The 27,141-nt window shown below is 43.8% G+C and overlaps 1 protein-coding gene across 3 annotated transcripts; it reads left to right on the forward strand.

The window, feature by feature from the left end:
- The first annotated feature begins 1,329 nt into the window (after positions 1 to 1,329).
- Positions 1,330 to 26,117, forward strand: WDR86 (WD repeat domain 86). Of its 3 annotated transcripts, none has more exons than XM_076331968.1 (7): positions 1,330 to 1,439; positions 2,476 to 2,773; positions 5,561 to 5,702; positions 7,277 to 7,712; positions 17,303 to 17,438; positions 22,356 to 22,459; positions 24,519 to 26,117. In XM_076331968.1, the coding sequence occupies exons 2-7, from the start codon at positions 2,611 to 2,613 to the stop codon at positions 24,735 to 24,737; spliced, it is 1,200 nt and encodes a 399-aa protein (XP_076188083.1). In that variant the 5' UTR covers positions 1,330 to 1,439; positions 2,476 to 2,610; the 3' UTR covers positions 24,738 to 26,117. The 3 variants fall into 3 exon arrangements, with proteins under 3 accessions (XP_076188083.1, XP_076188086.1, XP_076188084.1); XM_076331969.1 differs by lacking the exon at positions 1,330 to 1,439 and adding an exon at positions 1,940 to 1,974; XM_076331971.1 differs by lacking the exons at positions 22,356 to 22,459; positions 24,519 to 26,117 and adding an exon at positions 18,497 to 20,462.
- The last annotated feature ends 1,024 nt before the right edge of the window (positions 26,118 to 27,141 follow it).

Consider the following 27,141-nt stretch of genomic DNA (forward strand, 5'->3'; position numbering starts at 1 on the left):
AATATCTTTCCACGGATAATGTGATTTTCAGAGGGAAGAAATCCAGTGCTCACGTCTCACACCAAAAGTTCTCAGTCATTTCTTGGATGCGCAGGGGTTGTATGGAAATGCTTGTCTTCAGAAAAGAGCTTGCTGGTGATGATATGTCATGGGGCTCGACCTGACCCTCGCAAAACCCGAATTTGCAGCCTGACAGCTCTGTCTTGCAAGCTTCTCCATGGTTGCATGGCTACAACCAGCACCTGAATCGGGATCACCTCGTGTTTGCATTGGGTGTGACATTTTAGGCCTGTTTTGCTTCTGCCAGAATGCACTGTGCAAAATAACATATCCTGTGAAGTATCCATTTAATGCATGCATTTCTGTACAGCCTACGCACTGAAATACATCGTGCCGGAGCAGGGCTGATGCCTTGCTAAATGTCTGCGAGCGCCTGGTGAACCCCTATACTGAACATGGTGGTGTGAAATGGAACAGATGGGCTCGTTTTGAGGCTGGTGGTTTGACACAGAAGGGTACTTTTCTGATCAAATGGGGTGGGAGCCGGAAGAAGCGGGTTTCGTGATTTATCCTACCACTGCCAGCATGTTTTTAGCAGCAAATTAGCTGCAGATCCCCATTTCTTATGGGGGGGATCCATGTCAGACCCTGCTGCTGCCTTGCTGGGGGCTCTCGACCTCCCCATGTCACTTTTCTCTGCCTGGTGGATTTATCCTTTGGACGTTTAACTACACCACGGTGGGACAGGACCCTTTCAGCCCATGTTTCGCACAGCTCCCCAGGCAGCGGAGCCCCGCTTTAGAGCAGCTCCACCCCGACATGTCGGAGCCCTTGGCCAGGTGGTTTGGGGCAGCACAAAGCCGGGGGCCCTGCCACCAGCCCAGCCCATGGTGCACCAGGGGTGGATGAGGCGAGGGGCCGCATTAACAAGAAATGGTTCAAAAAGCTTCGGGTAGGTGCAGAGCGAGACAGGGGGTTTGGGGCTCCGGCGGGGGGGCTCCTGAGGAGAAGTTTGGTGGGAACTGGCCCTGGGAGGGGGCCGAGAGGAGGAACAAAAGGCGATGGCTTCCCTCAGAGCCAGCCCCCAGCTCGGCAGCACAAGCGTCTGTGTCCCCCCGGGAGGCACCGGCCTGAGGAGCCGGGGAGGAAATGCGGCTGCCTGCCGGGGAGCCCGCCGCGGGGCCGGTGCCCCTGGGGGGTGCCCTGAGGCGGCGGGGCTGGCGCAGCCGCGCCGCGGAGCCGGCAGGCAGTCTGAGGGGGCGAAACGTGCCGCAGGAAGCGCTGCCTCCCCCCGAGGACAAGCCTGGGGACTCCGCTGGGGATGTGGGGTTGTTGTCGGGTTGTTTTGGTTGTAGTGCGGTTATTAAAGGGTCCCCAGCCGGGAAAGACCCTCCCGCCCCTCAACTCTTCCCCTCTCACCGCCGGGTGATTGAAATGAGGTAAGGGGCGGCTTCAGCCCTGGGGAGGCGGGCGGCGAGAGGGGTGGGGGATGCCTCTTTCCCCCGAAAAGGGGGGTTGCTGCGGGGCGAGGCCGTCCCGGAGGGGTAGAGCTGCCGGGCACCTCCCGGGAGGACAAGGCGGGGAGCGGTAGCACCGAGGAAGCGGCGCGGGCGGGGGGAGGCCGCGGCTTCTCGCCCCGGGGAGGGGGCTGCCGCGGTTGGAAGCGGCTGTAACATGGAGGGGGAGGTAATGGAAGGAGGGCCGGCGCTGGGGGTAGGGAACCGCCCCGAGGTGGCCGGAGGGGGGCACGGCGGCGGCGGCGGGGCGCCCGCCTCGGCCCGGCGGCTGGGGCGGAGGGGAGCCCTTCCCGCCTCCCCGCAGGGCGGAGGCGGCGGGGGGGATCCCGCGCTCGGCCCGGCGCTGGCTCCGGACCCCCGGCGGGAGGAGGCTCCCCCTCCCCGGAGGGTGAGTGCGGGATCGTCCTGCCGGAGACGAGCCCCGCGCCTCCACCCGGGGCCGCGTCCGGGGCGATGAGTAAGTGCCGAGGGCGGAGATGCCGTGGGGCCGTGTGGGAGGGATGGCGGCAGCCCGGGGCGGGGAGGGCTGGGGGCCGCTGAGGTGATCCTGCGGCGGCCGGGGGAGGGGGCATGCGGCCCCTCGGGGCGCTGGGGGCCGCCTGAGGCTGGGCTTCCCTCTTTCGGAGGCGTCGCCTCTTTAGCGTGCCCCAAGTTAGCCTTGAGATTGCTTGAAAAGAAGCAGCGTGCTGGCAGCCTCAGCGCAGGGCACCAGGTAGCGGTACCGCCGCCGTCCAGGTTGGGTCCTGTCCAAGGGGCTGGATGTACCTCTGTGCCCATGGAGAAGGCACACCAGTGAGCGTGTGGTTGAAAGGCTGTCTTCCGCGGTAGGGCTTCGGTTCCTGTGGATAAAGGGGCACTCGATGGCTTCAGCTCATCCTGACTGAGAAAGTGATGTATCCACGAGGGAGATGAAATGATTTAATGTGCCCTCCTCTTCCTCCTCTGTGTCCCTGTGCAGGAGTCTGGACTACCCTCATGATTTTTCAGAGCTGAGGTAATGGCTGAAGTTGGTCGGTGGGAGACGGCTGGAGGCCCAGAGCACGGTCTGCCTATGATCTGACCCGCAGCCTCTGCCTTCGCTGGGACCAGCAGGATGGGGAACAGTGGCTCAGCTGTGAAGGTCTGCACAGATCACCAAGGAGGCATCAACTGGCTGAGCCTGAGCCCGGATGGGCAGCGCCTGCTCACGGGTAGTGAGGATGGCACTGCGCGGCTCTGGAGCACTGCCGACAGCCAGTGCCATGGCCACTTCCAAGGTACAATGGCTTCTTTTTGCCTAGTTTCTGAGTCTAAAGCCTGGCACAGGCCACACAGCATGTTCTGGTCTCTTTCAGTCACTGCAGCCTGCTGGGCAGCCAAAATCATGCTTGTTTTGTTTTGTGTTTTTTTGAGTATTGGTTACAGTAATGTTAAGCAGAAGCTGTTTCAACCCAAAACAGGTTACCAGTGCTACTGAATGCATGGATCCTTTTATCTCAGGGTGTGGAACATAGCAGTTGTTTAACTTATGTCTCTTTCCAGAAGCCCTCTGTTTTACACCCTGACGAAATCTGGACTTTTTGTTATTGTCTCTCTCTCTCTTTTCTTTTTTCTTTTTTCTTTTTTTCCCCCCCTTTTTTTTGTGTCTGTTTAATCATCTCATTTTCCAGACAGTATTTAGAACCTCTTGACCCATAAGTCTGGAAAGAAACCTTACTAAATAGGCTATTTTCTTCCCCACATTTGACGCACAGGAATGTTAATTGCTGGGCTTTCTCATTTTAAATTGATTTGCATTTTAAACAATATTTATTATCCTTAGACTATCATCTCAATAATTAAAAAGAAAAGAAAAACTCTGTAGAAAGTACAGTCACGCAGGAGTCAGATGTGGACTAAAGGTGTTTGTATTCTCACTCACTCATGTTCTTTTCTCTTAATACAAGAAAAAAAAAAAGCTCTTAAATTTGGAATTTCTGATCCTTTTTTCTTCCAAAGAAGAAATCGCATTGCTGTAATTTTGTTGTTGTTTGTTTGTTTTCTTGCTTGTTTTTAACTATGGAGTATTGTCTTTTTTCCCCACATCCTGCCATGGTTCTAGCTCCTGGAAAACTCACTGCATTTGCTTTAGACTTAGAAATCCCTTTAAACCACAATTAACTTTTAACTAGAAAGATAAATATATTGGATAACATTCAGAATCTGGCCTATGTACTGCTAGTGTTTGGGGTAAACTCTAAAGAAGGTTGGCTAGATGGTTTGCGAACTGTCAGTCGAATCAGATAACTGTATGTATTTTATATTTATGCACGCACACGGTTGTTGTGTAAATTTGTATCGTACAAGCTGTAATTACTGATAAACCTGTATCTATAAGACAGTTTCAAGCTTCCACCACAGCATAACCGACAGGCTTCTGTGGTGGCTGCTTTTGACCAGACCAGCACCAGACCTTGTCTGCCACAGGGGGGTTTTGGCATCCTTTGTGTAGCTCGAGTATTATTGATGGTTAAAATCTGACTGACAGACTTCCGTGCGGTAACCAAGATGCTTTTTTGATCTTCTTAGAGCAGGATTACATGATGCTGTTAGAAAAATCCCAGTCGTTGAAACCTGTCCCATTTAAACTGCTTTGCAAAAAGTTTTCCCAAAAATGTGAGGATGGGTATAGTTTTGCTTATAGCCCTGGTGATCTGTTTAATTTTTGGCATCTGGTGAATTTGCTTAAGAGGAAACAAGACGTGTGTTTGTAACATGGATTCTGGTTCGCTTTTGAACTACAGCAAGGCTTTTGAACTACAGGAGTTGTAGTAAAATCTGTTTTTTGCAGTCAGTGAAACAAAGTGTTTTACTGGGCAGTCTGCTTTCCCTCAGTTTTTATACCATCTCTTTATTCTACAACATGATTCTGTTTTTCTAATATCTTTGTCTGTCCATCTGTCTCTCTTTAATCACATTTGCCCTTCTTACATTTTTTCTTTTCTCCTCAAAGAATAGCGTTACTTAAATCACAGTAGGGCCCACCAGCTTCAGCCGAAGTCTGGGGCTCTCTTATGATGGTTACTTAAGAGGAAACAGTTCTGATCTTGAAAGCTTACAGTCTAAATAATTAAAACAGAAGAGCGCAAGATAATACTGTCCCAACAATTTCAGACAAGAGATCTTGGAAAAAGCTGGGACTTGAATCCTAAGGTGATTTTTAAATGCGGTGCATTAAATGATACAATAGGAAAATGACACATCTTGCTAAGCAACAACAAAAGCTTAAGGTTGTAATATTGATTCCTCTTCGCTAGCATTACCCTGTTTTTCAGCATGAAATTTTTAGAGTAGCGGTTGTGTCTATTTTTATTGTAACTGTAGAATCCCAACATACTCTGAATACTGTATAAATAATTGTGCTCTTATTCTTTCTTTCTGTGTTATTTCCTTAAAGGTATACTGATATTTTGAAAATTGTGGGGTTTATTCATGTTATTAGACATAATGGGGAGAGTATTGGCTGACTTTTTACCAGGTATGTTTTTTTTTGTTTGTGTTTCATTCTGCTTGGACAATGAAACTAAACTTGCTGGTAAGTCTCATGTTGCTTCCTTTTTTCATAGTTTTGTGCTTTGATTTAAGTCTGTTTGTGTCCTGACAATCAACGGGCTGGGTTAAAATGCAGCCTTTTTTTCCTGACTTCAGAAGAAAGAAGCAAAAGCATTTCTTTATTAAAAAAAAGCCAATTTTTTACTGGTTTTAAACTTCAGTATTGTGAGTTTTATTATACTGATATTAATTTAGCTCATTATGTTTTTATAATCCTGTTCGATCTACCTGATTGGTGGAACTGCACTGTTTTACTCTTTCACTTAATTCTTATATCAGTGAAGTAGAGTTTTCTGCTGTTAGTTAAAAATGATGTATTTTATACAAATCCTTAAATGTGAAGAACATGGTGGTGCATTTAAAACTAGTTTCAGTCCGTTTGTTGTATTCTTCTTTTAGTTAAGGTGAAGAGCTCGACTAGGCTGTCCTGCTTGCATGCACAGTGATTGAATTTATTTCCTTTGTACTCCTAGGACATGAAAGTTACATCACCTTTTGCCACTTAGAAAATGAGGCTGCCTTCACGTGTAGTGCAGATCATACCATTCGAAAATGGGATGTGATGACAGGTCAGTGCCTGGCCATTTACCGAGGACACACATCAATTGTTAACAGGTTGGTTCCATGGAGTTCTTCCCTTGTGTTCCTGTAATCTATTATCGCATATATTGTCATTTTCCTGCAATTCTTCATTACTACACTAACAAAATGGGTTCTGTAAACCTTTGAGTTAATGCTACACGTGTTCTGTGCTGTAATGATTAGTTTTCCTAGCAACAGTGCTGACACATCCATAGACAGCAGATAGGAGAGAAATGAAAGGCACACAGCAGGGGAATTGAATCCAGGGCTAGGAATGAAATTCCAGAAGAAATTATTCAATTGATAACAGATGCTTCTGATAAATAGATTTAAAAACATCACGTCAAGCCTTTGTGTCAGTAAGAGGGATAAAGTCAGGGCTTTTTCTGGAATTACTATTCCTGTTTGTGCAAATGAAGTTTAATATTAAACTGATTGATTGTGTGTGACTGATTGGCCTGTCAATTTAAAGTGCCTCTTAATAGTTGGACTGGATTTAATTAATGACAAATAGAGCAGTCAAAGATTGGTATTCTTTTCTTTCTTTTTTTTTTTTGGTGGGTGGGTTTTTTTGTTCCTTGCTAAACTCAAAACACATACGATGTGTAGCTAGATTCTGTAAATAGTTAGGAAGGCTGGCTCTGTCTCTATTTTGGCACTGGCCTGATTTTTGCTTGAATCAGCAAATGGGAAATGTGTTCCCTATTCATATGACTTTGTTGCCAGTTTGAAAGGTTCCAGAGGACCAAATTCAGCTGACACAGAAGACAGGTTCTGATGTTCCCTATCTCTGGTTTGGAAGTATGAACTGTAGAGATTTTTCTGTTGTTATATGTTTGTGCAGCTACTACTCATTATTTTGGAGGCCCAGTAAGTTGAATTCTTGAGCTGTAATCTCTGATTTGCTCTTCAGTTATGTAAGAAGTGGGGTGCTCTTGCTCTACCTTTTTTGAGATCCTGAGATAAGTGAAATCAGGTATATATTTTCTTCCTGCACTCTCTCTATTTGATCATGATTGATCATATTTGATCACGATTTCATCATGATCATGATAATCTTTGCACACTGTCAGTTACAGTTCAGGTTCCTGGATTGTTTTTTTTTTTTGTTGTTATTTTAATTCCAAGCTATTTTCATAGGTCAGTTTATAAATAATTATTTGTAAAGCAATACTAATAAATAATTATCAAGAATGAGTTTTGTTTTGGTTTTTTTTTAAGAAAAAATCCACAACAAACTCTTAACTAGTATATATAACTTATGAAAAGTACACAATAGTGCTGCTGGAAAAGATTTTAGAAAAACACAAATGCCCAAAGTTACAATGCTGTAGTGTAAAAATGTCTGCATCGATGTACCTGAATAAGGCGTCTCAATTTTAAAAGTAGAAACAGGGAAGTATTTGTTGTTGTTTTTTTAAACAAAACAAAAAACAAACAAAAAGTTCATATAATGTGTATTAAACAGTGATGCTGAATTGGGGTTATATATGTTGTGTTCATGCTACTGTTTCTAACTTCAGGGTGCTTGGCATTGAAATTGTGACAAAAAATGGTTATGTAAAAAGAATGATACTGTTCATACACACAAACTTTATTTTTTGCAGGATCCTGGTTGCCAAAGACTATCTCTTTAGTGGCTCCTACGACAGGACGGCCCGCTGTTGGAGTGTGGACAAGGAGAAACAAATCCAGGAATTCCGGGGTCATCGGAACTGTGTCCTGACTCTAGCTCACTATTCCTCCAGGGATGTTCTTGAAGAAGAGGAGGAGGAAGAGGAGGAGGAGGAGGAGAAAGTGAGCAGAGACCTCCTGGTGACAGGTAGCACAGACTGCACTGTTAAGGTCTGGTGGGTGTCCAGTGGGCGCTGTTACCAGACTCTGCTGGGACACACTGGGGCTGTCTTATGCCTTATACTTGACGCACCAAACAGGGAGCTGTTTTCTGGCAGCACGGATTATACCATTCGAACGTGGAATATTGTCACTGGTGAGCAGTTGAAAGTGTTCAAAGAGCATCAAGGATCAGTAATTTGCCTAGAGGTAAGAACAGAGGCTTCTTCAAGAGCCGTTCGAAGGGGGTATCCATATCCTAACTCATGTCGGTCTCAGTTGTCTTTTCATTCGTAAAGAAGCTCTTCCGAGACAGGTTATAAATGGTAAGCTTAAACATTCATGTAATAACAAAATAATAGCGCTCTGTGGTCTTGAGACAAATCCTCTTTCCCTAAAACACTTTCTGATTATCCTCTTTGCTTCTAGTGGCTATCCTGGTCTAGCTTCTAGCTCAGTATCTATTTAAATCTTCCTAGGTCTTGAAACTCATTAGTAGGTTTGCTGGGAGGACTGTTCATCTGAGTAGGATTGTGTATGCAGGATCACCAGACTTTGAAGTAAAATAACCTGAGCAAGTAAACAGACACAGGGTCAGATAACTTAAAAAGGGCAGGGGAAAAAAATTCAGAGTAAACCAGATAACTTAAAAATACCAACCCAAAACCCAACCCAAAATTGTGGGCAAAAGATAATAGGAAAGCATAAAGCTGAAAGAAATCCTGCTTTAAAAACCACACAGACATAATTTGAGAAAAGAAGGGGAGAAAGAGATGGCCAAGACAAGAAAATGGGCAAGGAAAATGGAAAAGAGAAGTAGAGCATGGGGGAGCGAAACCAGGAAATGACGAAGGAGAGGAAAAATTTAATGTGACCTGAAAAACTATACCCTGTTTTTCTGTTTGCAGTATTTTTCTGGTGAATGCTGCCAGGTTTGTTAATGTTGCAGAGGAGAGAAGGAGGTTAGGCAGATGAAGGAAAAGGGGAACTATCGCACAAGCACTTGTCCTGTACACTCCATTATCCACCAGAAAATGCTAATGGTATATTTAAAGAAGGTATATGATGGTCTGTAACTTGGTTTCAGGTCAGCAAACCTTAAATGTTTGTAACTGTATGTGTCTGACAAGTTAATGACAATAGACTTTCTCACTACTCTCCTTGTTTGTTTGTCGTCCATAAGTGCTTTTCCTTTACAGAGGCTACAGTATGTATTTTTAATAGCTGTTTAATAAATGTTGCCTTTGTTTCTAAAGAAGGTAGTTGCAGCTGACACTAGCAGACTAAAAACCTGATAGTACTGAAGGAATTCTGTTTTCCTTCAGTTTTAGAAAGGAAAAAACCCCACACAAAATCATGTTGCCCTGGAGTAATGTTTGTCTTGCTTGGGTAAATTCTCAGTGTTAAAGCTTGTTTTTATGATATTGTGGTAATGTATTTTGAGGATGCTCAAGTAAATCTGTTGCTGTTCTTAGTGTCACGCTATGTTTTGCTGTTTAATTGTAACCCTTCTCCAAGGCACAGATTGGCAACAACAGAGCTTGCTTTAATTTAATTGGGTTCTTGCTAAAATTGTTACACAAAACCGGCTTGACCCTCTCCTAGAAGCCTGGGAAATTCAATTATACTCTTTGAATGCTCAAGAATGAGCAATGCTGCTCCGCTTGTGAGCACAGAGTTAAACAATGGTTTTAAACAAACAGAACTTCTTGTAGGGGAGAAGAAAAGCAAAACCAATACATCTATTTGGAAAACCTGAACAATTCAAAGTACACAAGACTACTGCTGCCAAGACTGTGTTGGCAACAGTCCTGGCCAAATCTTCTTCTAGCTGTGAGTAACTGGTAGCCCCTCGCTTCTCTCATCACCAGTTGATGTTTGAGGCTAGAAGAATCCAGCTGAGGTACATATTGCCCCCACAGAGAGCATTTCGTTACTAGGCTTCTAAAACTTATCCTAGCTTAAGCAGTCACTGTACTGCTGTTGAATAGCTTTAGGCTGTCGATCTTTCCTAATTCCTCCCTCTTCCTTACTGGGTTCAACACTAGCCTTTCTGTTCCACTTGGCTGCTGCTCAGCACAGCCCACATGGTATTTTCATTCTTTTAGAAAGGGGTCAATCACCAGAATCCATACAAAGATGTTACAACAGAAGGGAAACTTCCTGAATAGAGGTGTTTATTTTTTTTAATTTTTGTTTTCTTCTCAAAAAGCTCTTGGAGCCTTTGCCTAGGGCTTCTTAGTGACAATGTTGCAATCTGTGGCAGTGAGTTGGGATAGTATTTTTCAAACTGTGGGTCAGGAAGGACTTGGAGGTAGTTGTGAGTTGCTCACAGTAGCCAGCAGACAGTTTTAATTGTTGACAATAGTTCATTTTCTTCAGGGCAGAAGTGAGCTGCTAATTATACAAGATTTTCACTCCCCTGTCCTGGAGGAACTGAGTTGGTACCAGCAATTAACGGTAGTTACCTGTTCTCTGGGTGGTATAATGCTTTTGTGGAGAGAATAAAGGGAAAAAAAATAAAGACTTATTTTCACTTTATTTATTCAAATAAAGATCCCTAAGGGAGGGTGACCTTTCAAAAAGTTTGAGAAATGCTCAGTGTGATCTCTCATCCTGGACACAGATCAGGAAAAATTTGGATATTGAGACCATATTTTTCCCCAACTTTAAAAAGTACTGTTATTAACGGGAATGCCCCAGGATGTTCTAAACTGCTGCAAATTAGGTCTGGACTGTTCCAGTCGTCTCCCGTTACTTTCCAGTAAATACCAATAGTGTCGCTGTAGCAGTGAATGGAAATTCGCAGAGCTTCTTGAAGGGGCGTTTCTGGGTAGATATCCATAAAGCACACCCATGTTTTCCACCTTGCTTCCTGCAGTGCTGGCATATGAAAAGCCACAGGCATCATCAAACATCACACGGATTTTGAATGTTCCTCCATTGCTCTAAGATCCTGTAGGTGTTGTTCCCAGCTAGCATAAGTTAGAGGAGCCTGAAAGCAACTCTAATCTAGTGTGGCAGAATGCGAAGCATTGATGAGCTTTTAGCTTTCCCTTTTCCCCTGTCCTTGGTGGTCCTGGACAGTGGAGTGAAGAGGGTGAGCTGCTCAGATATTCCCCAGGGCTTGTCCTGCTGTCCCGGGGTCAGTCTGTTGAAGGTGATTTACCAGCTGAACTGACTGCATGTGGTCTACTGTCAAAGTAGTTCTGCTGCAGGTACCAGCTTATTCTAATGCCACTATTCTCTTCCTTCCACTATCTAAATTAGACTGACAGAAGTTTTGCCAGGAGACTTTCTATCTGCAGTGGGAATCGTGTGCATGCTAGGTGCTTTGGCAGCCTTGACTACTTCACTCTCATAGTCAGGCAAGGTAACTAGCAGTGGAACAGCCAGAACTCTTCACTCTATTTCTCCTGCAGTGCATTGGTAGCTTGGCAGGCAAGGGACAGCAGCTGTTTTGTGTGCTCCCTCTTCATATAAGAGCCAATGATGAGATTTTATAGGAAGTGATGGGAAAAAGCAAGGGTGGGCTGAGTGTAATCACACAGCTCATGCTAGTTCTTCCACTTAAAAATTTCAGGCCTGACTAAAGACCAGTATTTGCAATTAATAATCAAACATGCATTTTCATTAATGTGACTGCATGCCATAGGCTGAATAAGCCTGACTTAAATACTTACTTTTGTATGTTTTTCTAAAGGTCTCCAAAGTAGCTTTGCAAACTGTTCACAAGGATTGCTTTGTCCTTTGCTGATTTTTCTGCCTCTGAGTATTTATCAAAATCGTGCTGCCAAAAGCTGGCAGAGAGAAATGATCCAGCTTGGAATTTAGCTTGGATCCTATAGCAAACATTCTTGCAAGAAAACTCCTTTCTTGCAGAAGGAGTTTTCAATGAACATGAGTGGGCAAGGACTTGCTTCTGGTTTTCCTGCAAAAGATCCTTTGTTTGGACCATTCCCTTTAGTTGCCTTTTAAAGCTGACTAGAAGAAAAGAATGCTTTGAACAAAGCTGTTGCCTGAACTCCGTTTATATGCTTAACTGTTGTGGTCATGGGGACAGAATTTTCTTCTTGTCACACCAATTAAATTAAGTGCACATTTTTTTGTAATTTGTATTTGTTGCATAATTCATCAGAGGATGAAGATGTGAATTAGAGGAATATGAACATGTAAAACACCTGTAGAAAAGAAACATGTTTCTAGGACCATTACTTCGCACTGCAGTAAAGAAGTTGAAAAACGTTTTCTAGCAGCCAGACCGGAGAGCTCATTCTAGATGGATTCTCAGGAAAAAAAACAATTTCTTGCCCACAGGGACTTTGTTAGCTCGTTAAAATGGATGTGGTTTGAATGGGATCCTGAAAGTCTAACTCGGCCGAAGGCTTACATAGTTGTAACTTGAGATTGGTCCAAGTTGGTGATTTTTAACTTAGAAGTGGCTGTGAACAGAAGACCCAGCTGGCAGATTATAGGAATACTGACCCCCATGTGAAGAATAAGCTGGTAATGGGACACGTGGTCACTGATGTGAACTCATTGTGAAGTTCCTGGGAGCCAGTCTGAGTGCAGTGACCTTCAGAAAGAGGATGTGTCCAAATCTGTTTGGAGAGCTGATTGCCTCTCCTTGGATGAGGGTTAAATTGTTTCTTATGGCAAAGGTTAATTGGGAGAGCAAAGTCCGTTCCTATAAGGTTGAAATACCTGCTAAACAGCCCTTTTGCAGATATTTTTGGCATTCATACAGGTAGAAATTGTCTTAAGCTGCTGCATATATTCAGTTCAGCCAAGCTTGTGGAGCAATAGGGTTGTGATTGTCTTGAGAGACCAACCCTAGATGTGATCGTTTGGTTTTTTTATTCCAACTGTGGTGTGTCTGGGGGCTACAACCAAGGTCAGGGTTGCATAAAACTGGCATTTTTTAATAGTGAAACCTGTAACTACTTCAGTGTTTACAACCTGTATTTTGCTACTGCTGTTACTTTGCTACTCACAAGCAAGTCTGACTGAACTTCTTCATGGAATACATCATCTCTGGTACTTTGGCCTGAGGATTAAGACGAATTTGCTCCATTCATGTGTCTCAGTGTTTCATCTGGTTTAAAGCAAAGTCCCTCAGAGTAATGAGAAAAATGAACAGTCCAGAATTACAGATACCAATGCAGTGATTTTTTTGCTGTCTGGCTGAGGCTTTAGAACTGGGCATCTGACTGTCACCAGGTTTTTAATTCTTTTGAAGCTACTTGGGTTTGAAATGTCCACTCAGATTGTTGGTATTTGAGGTGCAAATCTGTTCTGTGTTGTCTGCTCTGCTACAGGTGTCCTTGCCTTGCCATGCTTTTCCTTGTCAGGAGCTTTGTCGGGCAGTTAGCCAAAGTGAACGAAGTGCTCAAAAGCCAGCCAAGGAAAATACAGCTTTGAAAATATCACCGCTTCTCCAGACAGTTGCAGATTAGAATATGTAACTGTTTCTACTGATGATTTTTAAACCAAGAGTTGACAGACTTGGGTATATCTGGAAAAATCTATTGGGTGAAATTTTATGTTTTTCCTTCTAAATAATAAGAAAATTAATTTTTTTAATAAGAATAGGACTGGGACATAGAGAATTGGGTAAAGGTTTGGAGACTTTGGGCTGGAAAAGCCCAGTAGTTATGGACCTGGGGGCCTAGCCCATAAGTATTTGCTGAAAATGACTGCGCCTGGATGCCCATACACAAAAATGGGTGCGTCTTGGCAGTGGGGAGGCTTAGATCCCATCGAAGCTGCAGCATGAGCTTGCATTTTGGTGAAGAAGTCAGTATACTTTGTCCAGCTCCTGAGAGGGGACAGATCTGCTGAGCCTAATGTGTCAGCAGGGATGTTTAACCCAAGGAACGGCAACTGTGTTTAACCCAAGGAACAGCAACATATGGTTTGGCCCAGTAGTCTAACAGAACTGGCGGATCTGGATTAAATGGTCTCTGCAGGCTGAGGAGATTTGAACCCATTTGGAGAGTCCCATAACCGCTGGATAGAAGCCAAGCTGGTGTAAGGAGGTTAGCAAGAGTCCTAGAGGGAGAACCAGCAGAAGGTGACCTAACTAGAAATCAGTGCTTTGGGGACCTGTCTGGAAGTGGGTGGGGGAACCGTGTTACAGTCCCTCTTTCTTGGGTTTTTTAGATAGTTTTCAATACAGTCATGACTTAAGAAGAAGGATTACGGGAGCCAAGGACCTGTGCTGCTGGCTGACCCTAAGACCTCCCTTGCTTCCACAGCAAAGGTGGCTTGTGCCCAGCCAGCATGAGGACATTTGCACAGTATGTCCAACCTTGGTGAGTTGGAGCCAAGGCTGCCGTGTCTGCGTTGTTGGGGCATAGCCACACCCTTTGGATGCAAACTCTGAAAGAAGGCTCTGGAGTAAAAATACCAATTTGACATGGGTCAGATTGGATTGGTGCCTCTGTCTTGCTCTTCTCAGACAGAATCCCATCTGGTTTTCATATACCCTCTTGACAGTTTCAGGGATACTGTGCATTGTTGCTTGTCACAACTGCCCTGAAGCATGTAATGCTTCCTGTGCCTTGTAGAAAGGTATGGTTGCAGCCTGGATGAGCCTTCCAAATCAGGGCTGCATTCTGGGATTTGGGTAGTCAACAGTTAGGATGCTATAAATTTCAAGTCCTTTTTTGGATGGACTTCAGTTGCATTATATCATGGTTCCCCATCTATAAAGTAGGGAAGGTATTTATTTTATATTACACAGGGTGTGGGGCCTGCTTGTAAGGTGCTTTGGCTAGGGGAACAGTATGTGATGATTATTATTATTTTGATTAAATATAGATATCTGAAATGTTGTAGCTTAGGCTGGAGTTGTAAACTAGACCTATCTTTAATCAAGTGAAGGAGGAGTCATCTCACCTAAATTGATATAGATGGCTACAGCGGAGAAGGTTGTCCTTGTGAGGGGGGAGAAATAGCGAGTTTTAAGGCGTGATCTGTTTCAGACATCTGTTTCAGGATGAGATGAATTGTGCCCTAGACTGCAGTGACTCTAAGGGACTATGTTAGCTGTAGATAACCTGCATCAATTTAGATGAGATGATGCCTGCGTCATATCACTAAAGGCAGATCTGATTTGCAACTTCAACCTGAGCTGATAGCTCTTGATGGCTTTCTCCTCTAATAGCTATTTCGTGCTCTGTGTTTTAAAAATACCATGGAAATGAGAGGCTGTGTGACAGCCAGAGCCTGTACTGGGTTTTGCTGTTGGCTGTGCTGCAGGCTTAGTCTGTGGCATCCAGTAGATTGTTTAACCTGTTAGTATTTCAGTTTCCATGCATGGCTGAGAGTCCTTTGCTACTGTGCTCACCTGCTTAAACTGGTGAGGGGGAGGAAGGTGCATAAAAGTATATCATGCAGCAGCCTGGGTAGCACAGAGGCTTTGAATTTAATGAACGTGGTTGGTGTGTCAGCGAACTCTCCAGATCTCTGACTGGGCATCAGAAGCTTTTATGGCTCTTCTGATCCTGGTGCTATAAATTACCTGAGTAAGCCCACATCATTTAACACATTTTTATATCTAGCAAATTAGCAAATCTAGGCAAGTTGCAGCTTTTCTATTTCACTTCAGCATTTATACACCCACTTAAATGTAGAAATGAAGCAGCGTAACGTAATGTACCATTAAGGCAGAGTGGCATTCACCTGCAGGAGGTTTTAACTTAGCATTTTCCCTTGTTCAGTGGGTGGGCTGATGCTGCTAGCAAGATGTCTGAAAAAGAAATGCAATGTCTTGGCCAAGAACAATGCAGCAGGATCTCAACTCAAAGCAACCTCTTCCATTTAGCAGGTGCAATGTGACAATGCTCTTCATGCCCATTCAGGTTGAGCCTGGAAATTAAGTCAGGTTACCTTCCTCAGGCTAACTCTACAGCTCTCAGTTTTGGTTAGTGCTGCTGGTCATTCCTTCTCTTTCCTCACTGAGATGTAGTTTCAATGCCGTTGCTAAAACAGCTTAAAAGTAATAGGATGTGACATTTCAAAGTACTGCTGGCTTTGAACAGTGGTATGTGTTTTACAAGCTCCTGACGTTTAGCTATGCAAACTGTCCCATGGGCCAAGTTCTGGTAGGAAGTGTGGCATGCACTGCTCCAACTGGGCTGGTGGGAGCTGCGGCCAGTGATCATCTTGGTCTGCCCACATACATTTCTTACATGGGTTAGCGTAGTCCCATCACTGTAGTGCTTTGTATCTTAAAATACCTTTTGTTTCATGTTCTTGTAACACAGTGCAAATGTTCTTCTGTGCAAATCTCACTTATGATGCCTTTTGGGAATGGGGTGATTCCTTTTGGGAACAGGGGTGGAGATGGGAGAGCGTGAAAAACATTTCAACCTTACAGATACAGAGTGTGCAAAGAGTGGGGACCGAAGGTTTATAATAATCTAAGGTGGTGGAAGAACCAGACCCTTAAAAGTGACCTAAGGGCAAGACCCATGTCAAGTTGATTTGTCATTTGTTCTGCAGTTGGATTCCTGGAGACATATGAGGAGCGTAAGGGGTTAGTGCTCTGCTGGTCACTTGAGCCTTCTGATCCGTGTGTCTAGAGGGGAAACATGGTATTATTAGTCCTTATGCAAATTCTGTTTCTTTGTGGGGGGGTCAGGGTTCTCCCTCCTGTCTCTCTGTCCTTTTGATACAGAGATTGCTGCAAGTCCATGAAACTTACCTCAAACTACAGCCCGTGGATGGCTGTGAGAGTGTGTGATGACTGGCTGCCTTCATTACACTGCCTTCAGATGGCAGGTGTCTGGCCAGTTCTCTGCTTGGAGGAGTACGCAGTCAGAGCTGTACATAATGATGGCTGTTGAAACATTTAGTTTGTTTTTGTTAGGTGGACATAGAATGCAAGATTTTTCTTTGCACTGTGGAGGGTTTCCCTGCTGAGCTGCTAGTTTGTTACTGTGTACTGGCTAGTTTTATAGCCTTGCACAGGTCAGTTACTTTCTCTTTGTCTTGGTTTCCCATCTGCAATCCTTTCCTCTGCCATTCTCTGTCATGTCTGTGTGGAATAAAAACCAACCTCCACCACTAGTGAGTTCACACAGTGTGCAGGATAACTAGCGTAATGAGGCACTGTTCTTTGGGATTTATAGGCAGAGTTGCTCTAAACACACAGCAGAAGACAATCAGATTGAAGATGTTTAGAAACCTGTGTAAGGATAGTTATTTAATCATTTGATAACACAGTCTAAAAAGACTTGTGGAAACACAGATACAAAACAGTTTCAAGGAAGAGTTAGTGTTTCCAAATATTGACCTTGTGCAGAGTGATCGTGTTAAACCCCAGTTTATGTTGCGTAGGATTTTATTTTTAATTTACTTTTTTTTGTTATTCAAAATTGTTCTGAAATTTTTGTTGTAATTAAAACTTACAATCTGATAAGAGTTCTTGTCAAATATGCTTTGCAGAAACTACACTACAGGGTTTTTTTTGAGGCTGTATTAATGTAACTAATTATGGAAGTAGGGTTAGCTTTGTTAAGCTCACTGGAATCCTGCCTGCTTGCACCAGCACATGGGCTAAGTTTTTTATCTTCTGAAACGTGGGAGCTGTTTTTAAGGCCCAGAAGTCGATGAGAGATGCGATCGTGAAGAATGGTTTTGCTCATCATCCCTCTTCTTTCAAGGTGTAGTTGTTGCTCTTTGTAAGAGGCTGTTGAGTTGGAAACCGTGACTTTGGATGAGTCACTTCAGTGCAGTTCTCTCATGAATGTGCCTGAGAGACTATTGCTGATGTTTTTTTCTCTTCCCTTCAGCTAGTGAATCGGCACTTGTATTCAGGAAGCGCGGACAGGACAGTGAAGTGCTGGTTAGTAGACACTGGGGAGCGAATCCAAACGTACAAGGCTCACAAACACAGCGTTAGCACTTTGAAATACCACGCTGGGATCTGTAAGTTGCCTTTCCTATGTTCAGCAATCCCCTGTCTCCTTTTCGATGTTTGTCTTTGATCAAAGATTGTTAATAGAGAATACTGTAATTTTGAAGGCTTGTGAAATTGTTACTTTTTTCAACTCCAGCATGTTTATGTTCAGTATCAAACTTCGCTACGCTACTCCATGTGGGAAGCTTAGATCTTCACTCTGTTTTCCACCTCCCTCTTCTGGCAAATGAAGAGGCAGTTGCTTTATTTCTGTTACCAAAGGAAGTGGCTTAAATCCTGAGCTGTCTGTGGGTTGTTTGTATAGCTGTGGTTTAACCTCGCTAGTCTGATGTCTGTCAGTCTGCTTCTGCTGCATACTCAGGGACAGCAAGTGCTGCTGCTGGATATGCAGCCCTGTGCCTGCCTCTCCTACCTTGTAGGTACTGTGTAATGGACTGTCCTAAACCAGAATCACATCTCAGATGCTGACTGCTTCTTTCTAACAGTTAGGCTTCCTGTTCAGACTCTGACCATTTCCTAGACTCATTTCCCACGAGTTCTTTTCCCTTTATCTGTCCTCTTTCATGTATTTGTTCCCCAAACCACCTTTCTGCAGTAGCCAAGCATTGCTTGCCTTACTAATGCTCGGGACTCGGTTCCCCTACTTTCAGTAGTCCTGTTAATAGTGGTATCTGTACATAACTGTCTATTGTTGACATAACAGTATATTCTGACCATGAAACCTCCCTCTTTAAATCCCTTTCTTGGCTGGCTTTCCTTCTCCACGTCATCTATCCATTTCTGGTTTTGGGTTGCAAGACTGCGCCTCTGTTTTTATCAGCCTGAACCCTCTGTATGTGTCATCCTGGTCTTATCCTGCCACTGATGTTAGACCTAATGTGCCTCCATTTGCTTCCCAAACAAGTAATTCTCTCCTTCAGGGTAACCAGGATGGAAATGCCTGTCTTAAGCTAATCTGGAAATTTGCAACACTTTTCTGATTTCAATTTCTGTACTTCAGCTATGAAGCGAACACGTAACACCAAATGAGTGGTTGCTATTTGGGCCTTGATGTCTCTTTTGGCAGATCATCAGTGTGATGGTGATAAACGGCTGACAAATGCAAGATGGCACACAGTAGAAGAGAGTCATACCTGCACGGGCGGATTACAGTTTAATGGCAGTTGTCTAGCACCATGCTTGACATGGCTGACTGACCACATTTATAACGCAGTAACTGAATTGATTTCTTAATTATGTTTGGAAATGTAATGTGTAACCAAGCCCATAGGTAGATTTTTATTTTACTCAGGTAGCCGTTTTTTGGTCTTCCTTTCAGCATTAGACCCACAGCACTACTTTTCTCCATTAAAATAGTTGATTGTAATTTACGGTTAATTTCAGCTCTCCTCACCTATATTGCAGAACTGCCCCACTCTCCCCTACCTGCAGGTTATAATTTCTGCTGATTTCAGCTTTTGCAGTTGGCTAGAAGGCTGAAATGGAAGGGGAAAGGGTCTGAGCTTACGCTGCACCCTGAAGTTATTATTGCTCAAAGATGCAGGCAGGTAGGGCAGGGGAAATGAACCAGAAATTTTAATCCAGGATGAGCACTGGCAAACAAAATACTGATTATTTTGTGTGTGTGTGTGTGTGTGTGTGTGTTCCCCCTTTTAATTATAAAGATACAAAACAAAACATTGAATTGATCAAGACTACCCAAAGGTGAGGTAACTGTGCTAAGCTGATGTTGGCCTGATGCAGTGAGGAATCTCCATGTCTGGATGGGAGATGGCGAGACTGTCTCCTTCATTAACGAGACCTCTAGAGCTGCATTTTTTCAGTGTTGATCCTGCTTTCTACACAACCAGTATAGACTTGACCAGGCTCTCTAAAACCATCACAAAGAAAGTTTAGGCTCAGACAAAAGTTTCATTATCTGATGCCACCCCCATCAGCTCTGCAGCTTTCTCTCTCTTCCCCCTCATCCTACCACCCTGTCCCTGCCATACTCATACATTATTTTTCCATAACACTCTTTTTTTCTTAAAATGCAGGCAATATTGCTGCATTTAGTCAGACCTGTGAAGAACATCCTGGTAGTGTGGTAGAAGCGTTCACAGAGTTATTTAAGATCTCATTTTAAATCGAATGCAAAAATACTAGAAGTGTCAAACAGGGAGAATTGAATTGTTCCACTTGAAGGGTAGAAAAAATGTCATGGAAAAATATTAGGGACTTGTTTGAATAGAATTTAGATGCATTTTAATTCTTGAAAGAGGAAATTTCCCCTTAAAAATTAGTTTATATACTATGATCGCTTGCATTATTGTAATACATTGATCACTTATTTACACAGTATCTAATAGTTTTGTTTCAATTAGAATTACAAAGACATGTTCACTGAATATCAAATGTTGGCGCTAGCGTAGCTTAAAATTCTAGCTGTTCATCTGGGACAGATCAGCACTGTGTGTCCATTCTCTGTCTTTCAAAAATGTGGAGAAAATACTTCAATATAAATGAAGTTTGTTATGGTTTATGTTGCATTTGCACGAGCGCAAGAACATGGAAAGAATCTCAGCTGAGAAGTGGTAACTTTCTGTTAGAAGATCTTAATTCTGTTGCTTGTTATCTGATCAGTACCCAAAGGCTCGTTGCCCCAAAGAGTTTACAGTCTAAATAAGAAAATATAGTAGAAGAATGAGAGGAAAAATATATGTGTGTTTCCAAAATGGCTCTATAGTGTACAGGGAGTCCAGCCAGATCTGAGAACTAAGCTTTAAATCATCAGAATGTGTTTCTAGTGGCTTTCCTCAGTCTGCTTGTGTAATTAATAGCATGGGCAATATTAAAGCTGGTTCTCAATCTAATTTACTTAATGATACTATGTTGGTTATTTCTCTCCTACTGTATGTGCACAGTCATTTAAAATTTAATGCGGTTTATATTTTTTCATGTTGCAAAAACTCCAAGGGAACATTTAAAACCTGTTCTCCCTCCCAAGAGTCTATGAAATTTAAGTAAAAAATAAAAATGAACTGTTGATTTTATTTTTTTGTTGTTTGTTTGTTTGTTTGTTTCACAGGTGGTATATATAAGCATATATTTAAATGCTAAATCTGGATTAGGTCAACAGCTCTCCTTTGAAACTCAGAGGTGCAAAGCGGCTTCCTGAATCTAGAGTGACAGTTCAAAAGCCATAAAGGATGTCTGTCAAAAGCGAAATCCTGATAGCGATAGCTAAAGTAAACTGACAGCTGCATAGTGAAAACAGCTCTTAATTGGTTCCTACTCTCTGCATGTGTGTAATAGTATTAAGTGATTTCCATTCACTGGAAAAAAATCTGTAGCACCTTCCCTGCTGTACATCGTTGTTACTCATTTGCAGAATGGGACGCAATGCTTTTTCAGGATTGTGTTGGCAATTGAATTTATAGTGGCCCGTATAAAATGACAGTGATTTTCCACATCCAGATGTTTCTTGAAGGTGTACCCGGGAAGTACCCAGCCTCCTGCCGTTTAATTTGAAGTTGAAAAGCTGATGGTAGTAGGTAGCCTGTTCTCTTGTCTCTTGTTGTAGTCCTGAATTTACTGCCGTGATAATTTCTTCACCTCTTTTTAGGAATCCAGTGCCTGACTTCTCCCAAAAGAAAAGGAATCTGTTGTCTTCAGGCACTTCAGTTCTATAAAAATCTTTCCATGCTAGTGGCGTTTGCAAAGGCATGAAATGCAGGGAGCAGTGAATATATTGCTTTTTGCAGTTCTGAAATATTTATCTCTAGATAAACTTGAGGAGTTTGGGTTAAGTGAAGGAAAGTGAGTGTTTATGAAGACAGCTGGTAACTGTTAAAGCACACAAATGCGCTCCTTTTTGGGCATATTGCTAAGCATAAAATCTAAATATTCAACACTGCCTTACAGTTTCCGGATGCAGCAATTCTGGGGATCTGATGTGAAGATCCTGAAGTGTTGAGGAATTGTTCTTCGAATGTGTTAAGATACCCTAAGGAAACCTGATGAACAGCCAAAATCCCTGGTCATGCTTAATTTACTCAGCACCCCCCCCCCCCTTGTAGCACATGTACAATATAGCACATAGAATACAAGAGTTACAGCCAAAACCCTCAAATAATTCTGTGCCATGCTGAAATAGAGATTATAGCCTGGGCCTTGAATCACTTAAAGGCTCTACTGCTTACAAAGATCCTAAGCTACAGGATTTAGCTGAAGAAATCTACCACGCTGAACGAATTTATAAAGCTTCTTTGTAAAGCTGCCTACACATGCCAGTCACCTCTGAGGACAGAAGATTTGCCTGTGGTATTTCAACAGAGACAGCCATACCTATTGGTAGTAAGCTTATGGTTGAAAATGGGGGGGGAAAAAGGGTATGTTTTAATGGAGCTAAGGCCAAATTCCTATTACTGGTATGAGAGGTGGTAACGCTGTTTCTGTGGTTTGTACAGATTCTTCTGCTGCTTGATGCAGCAGCAGAGGTGATGAAGATACTGTAGTACTGAATGGAAACCTGGAAATAACTATGGTAAAACAAATGGAAGGCTTAGTGGAAATCCATAAAACCAGACTTGAGATAAATTGCCTGCTTAGAATTATTGAGGCATGTTTAGGCAGGGAAATACATGTGGAAGAGAAGAGCAGAAATAGATACTTGAAGTGTGTGTGGAGTGAAATGCTGATGTATGTAGGAACTTCAGGCTTAAGGCAGCTCAGTGTTTTGAAAAATACGAATGAAAACAAGCACGCTGGGGTCAGCGAAATGAAAATGATCTGAACTTGCTATAACTGAGAAGAGAATCAAGCCTAAAAATGATACGTCGTGCTCCTTTGTGAACTAGTTTTAGGTACATTTTGAACTCGCATGAACTGACCTTACGTGGCTGCTCACATTTGGCCATGTGCTATGTTGTGTGGTTGCGTTGCAGTGTTCACAGGAAGTGGTGATGCCTGTGCAAGAGCTTTCAATTCCAAGAGTGGTGTCCTGCAGAAGATCTTTCGAGGGCACAAGTTCATCATCAACTGCATCCAGGTCAGGAAGGGGTTTCTTCGCTGGGATTTCTCACTTCTGATTGCTCCCTCATTTGTTTTGTGGGAATTGATGTGGCTCGCTGTTCTGCGTGTCTTGGGTTGGATGTTCTTCTAGGGTAAGACGAAAAGTAACAGACTCGAATATTCCTTTTGTAATTTTAGACGAACTCGATAATAATAAGGACAAGTGAAACCACAGAACGAGCCCCCAGAGACAGTCCTATGTCTGTGATTGGAGGCTTTTCAGGTCGGGTTAGGCAAGCAACCATTAGAAATGAGAGAGATGTAACTGATCCTGTGTAGGGGCAGGGAATGGACCCCGACCTCATGAGACCCCTTCCATTACAAGGCACTGGTGATAAGTGTTTGCAATGCTCTAGGCGGAAAAGAAGTTTCTGCCTTACCCAAGCAGAGTAATATATAGCATCATACCCCTGAGCCGCCCCGGGCGTGGCATCCCTCAACAGTCTAGCAACTGCTTACCGTCCTTTCTGGTCTTAGTGAAGAGTTAGTGGTGATTTCCATGTGCTACCCTGTATATAAACGTTTGTATAAAATATTGCCATCGGGATCTATTCTTCTGAAGGTATAAAGATGAGAAAGAAGCTCTGTATTGCTGTCTGACCCACATCCTACCAGACAAATGGAAGAGTCTCTGCCACTGGCTTAAATATTTTCTAAAAGTTAATTAAGTCCCTGAAAAGTTGCTTGCATATTGTCTAGGCTCAAGCGATACTGGCGTTTAAAAGTTGAAAGGGGAGGAATTAGTAATCCTTAGTGGCAATGCAAAGATCAGTATCGTGCAAGGAATCCTGGAGGGGAAAGTTTGAATCCTTGGATGCTTTGTGCATTTAAGAATCCACATCTCCCTGCATCGGGATCACAGTAAAAGCTGCATACAGGATGAGGATTTTGATTAAGAACGTGAGACACTCTAAGTATTTCTGGCAGGCTGGCAGTTGAAAGGAAAAAGAGAGGAGATAAAATTCCTTTTGGAGTTGATCCCAAGCATAGGGAGTTGTAAATACGGTACTCTTTTGTATATTTTTCTGAATTAGCAAGTGGCTAATTGGTCTTAAACTGCAAACTCTTGGGTATTGACCAGTTGGTTGTGTCGCAGACAGTCACCTGGCTGTATTTGGGTGATAACTGATATAATCACTCTGTGCAGCTCTTAAGTATTGACAAGACCAAAGCTTGGCTTTGTATTTTTTTTGTAATTTCATTTCCAAGTGTACAGGGCAAAAAATCCCGGGAAGAGAGAGGACTGAGAAGTGGCGATCTTAATATGATCTTAAGTATATTAATGAGGGATGGATGAGGGGGCTGTGGTGGTGCCGTGCTTGTGTGGTGCTTCATGCTGGTGTAAGCCAGACCACCGGTGGGATGCTCGCTGTCATGGCCCGCCTCTGGAGACTGCGAGCGCCCGTGGCAGACAGACTGACGCAGGAAGGGGAAGATGATCAAGACCAACGGCTTACTTCTAGGGTGGGGTGAGGACAATTGGAAACATTACCAACAGCAGCAAATGTTTCGTTAAAGAAATGAAACTACAGGGGGGAATCAAGGTTAAATTACTGCAGGTTTGGAGGAAGAACAAATTTTGAAGGAGGAATTGTACCTGTAACTTCCTGCAAAAGAAGAAGGGAAGTGAGAAGGAAAGCATTCCTGAACCTCCCCCTGCCCACTGATGATGATTTTGGTGCCTCCTTAAGCTTCATCTTCAAACCCAGCAGTGTGAAACCAGCCCAGAAACTCCCAGCTACAGCCTACTCTGACATTGAGTTTAGTTCCCTATTGCTTTTCTAGTGGGTTTAGGTTATAAATAACTCTTGCTGTTTATATTTTATGGCTCTGTGAAGTGGCTGAGAAATGAGTCCTGACTTGGTAATGTCTCATCCCACTTCAGCAGCTTTTGTGATAATTTATACTGGCTCTTGCAATGAGCTATCAGGCCTCAAGTGTTAGGATCAAGCTGTGTTTGCTCTGATTTCTGACAGTTTGATTGTGCCGATTCCGAGCTGTACGATTTGGTATTAAATGTGGCCCTGTTGTTCCAGATCCACAACGAGTTGCTCTACACGGCTTCCCACGATGGCACACTAAGGATTTGGGACATCCGGGGAATATGCAAGAGAAATAAGCGGCGTTTGAAGAAGGAGAGGTCTGCCCAGGGCAGGAGCTCTCAGAAGGGAAGTCTGTCTCGTCTCTTCAACAATAAAGTCGGCTGTATGGTACAGCAAGAAAATGGGGAACACGAGGCCCTTGAACTAATGTGACTGTCCAGAACAGACTTTCCATCGGTGACCAAAGCTGAACCTTTTGTTTTCTGCACCACTGTGTCCATGTAAACCAGAACTTGGAAAGAGATGGGAAATGGCTTTGCTTGAACCTCTTTTTCAGGAGCCAGGATTGTCGGTGACTGTCAGATGGACTCAAGTCAGATATTGTCGCTGCAGATGACTCAGCTGAGCAGTGCTGGGGTCAGGAGGGACTGCAGCGTGGTTCGGGTGACGTACCGCTGTGTGTGTGCGATTAAGAACTTTACTTATGACTGCTTGTTTTTAATTCCCTCTGGCACAGAGGTGCTGCACACTTCTGCCTGTCTAGTATCGAATAAGAAATGTTTTCTCCTGTCCCTGTTGCCCGCTCACATGCCCTCTGTTCAGCCGAATGTAGAAATGAAAGGTGCCCTGCAGTACAACTACAAATTCGATTTCCACAGCTGACCTCCGGGTCAGTTGCCGATTAGCCCAACTAACGCAGGATGGTGTGGCTCAGCGGAAGGAGTTCAAAGCAGACTGGACACCTCTCTGGGAAGTCGGGAGTAGTAGGACAGAAATTAATTTAGTTGTTTTTTTTTTTTTAAAGAAAACATAAGCTAGAGAACAAGCTAAACCTCAGACCTTTTGTACCAAGGTCAGCTGTTTGCCAAGGCAGTCGTCCTCCTCCCAACAACCTAGCGGGTTCTTTTATTTACCTTTTACGATCTCACACTTGGCAAAGGAAGCATCAGTGGCCTCACACGCGTCTTCTGTGTGCTGCGAGGGGTTTATGCTTCCAGCTGCCTGCTTACCCCCAGGCACGGATCCCCAGATGGGAAGCTCCTGATGGGCTCCTCGGAAGGGCCTCACCTCGTCTCGGCACGGCTGGAGTTGGAAGCTGTTCATTAGGCACCAGACCTGCGGTGGTGACTGCACCACCTCCGGGCAGCCTGGCCCACGGCTTGACCGTCCTCCTGGGGGAAGGCTTTTCCTTATATCCACTGGGAATGTCGAATTGTGGTTTTTTCAGGGGAGAGAAGAGCAGAATGGGTAGATTTATTGGGTGCTCTACGTTTGCGATCTTTCCTCCTTAGGAGGCTATGTCCGGCCTTGGTTTGCTAGGTTGTTAGTAGCATCGGATAAGCAGTCAAACTCAAGAGAAGTTCTCCCAGTCTTTTTCCAGGTTCATCCCTCTCTGATAACCACTGAGCCATGAATAAACAAGGGTTCTTATATTTTTCTATTTGCAGATATAACTCTTTGTAGAACCAGTACAAAAATATCTAACCACATGTTTTTATTTTTATGGCTTTATTTATTCTGTACTACAGCAAGATAAAAATGCTGTAATCCCTTTTTAGAATGGACTAATAAACATGTGGCATCTACAGACAACTGACTGACTGACTAGTTTTTGTTTTCTTCTCATTTAGAGGGGATTTGGCTGGCTGCAGATGCACAGCAGTTCAGAATGGATGGAATATGGACAAAAAAACCCCCAACATATACTTTTAGCAACATTTCTTGCCTTTCCTTCACTGCTGGGGCTGGAGTCTGGCATGCCGTGCAGCTTGTCCTGCCTCCCGCCGGTCACCAGACTGCCAGAGCTCAGTTTCCCTACTCAGGGGAAGGAGTGACCAGCCACAAACCAAAGCCCAGTCTTAAGGGAAAGCACGGACAGCAAAGAGCCACAGGTGCCGGCTCTGCGCGCGCCATGGTGGCACCAAAGACCCCTACTCTGAAACCGTAACGCTGCGTCGTTGGGTCAGGTCTGTCATTGCTGCTACATACCCTGCTCACCTCTCCTGCTGAGCGGCTTTGCTAGCTCTTCCCTGGCAGGTTTCCGCATCTAGCGGGAAACGGCATTTTAATTATGTTAAATGCCTACCGAGAGAGACTAATTTGGGAGGCCGTCTGCATGGTGTAGACTTAATTCCACTGTAAACCTCTCGGTCCTGTTGTCGTCAGCTCAGTACTGGCCCTGTGGGAAACGTTTATGAGATGGTGGCTCTTGGTTGCTGGGGTGATGGCTTGCTATGCAGCTAATTTTATTTGTGTTTTGCTTATGAGGTCAATGCTAAGTAGGAGGCCTTTAGCAGAGACAGACAGAGTTGCACAGATGGTCTGGGCTATACTTTGTGTTTAAAACTTCGCACACAGTATGTTAGACACGAGAGCTTATCTGGCCATACAGCAGCTGCACATGGATTTCGTAGGCATAGATCTCAAAGAGTGGAATTAATGAGTCGTTACCACTTCTGTCTGTTGCTAAACGTATCACAGGGACTTCAAATACATGGTCAAAATTAACTTAAAACTTTTAGCCAATGCCTCCTGCCCTGCTGATCACTTAAAACTGCACACAGTTACTCGGGGGCGGTGCTGGCAGAATTACAGCTTCTCTGACAAGCACTGCGCG

Source organism: Aptenodytes patagonicus, chromosome 2, assembly GCF_965638725.1.
Source record: "Aptenodytes patagonicus chromosome 2, bAptPat1.pri.cur, whole genome shotgun sequence".
Classification (NCBI taxonomy): domain Eukaryota; kingdom Metazoa; phylum Chordata; class Aves; order Sphenisciformes; family Spheniscidae; genus Aptenodytes; species Aptenodytes patagonicus.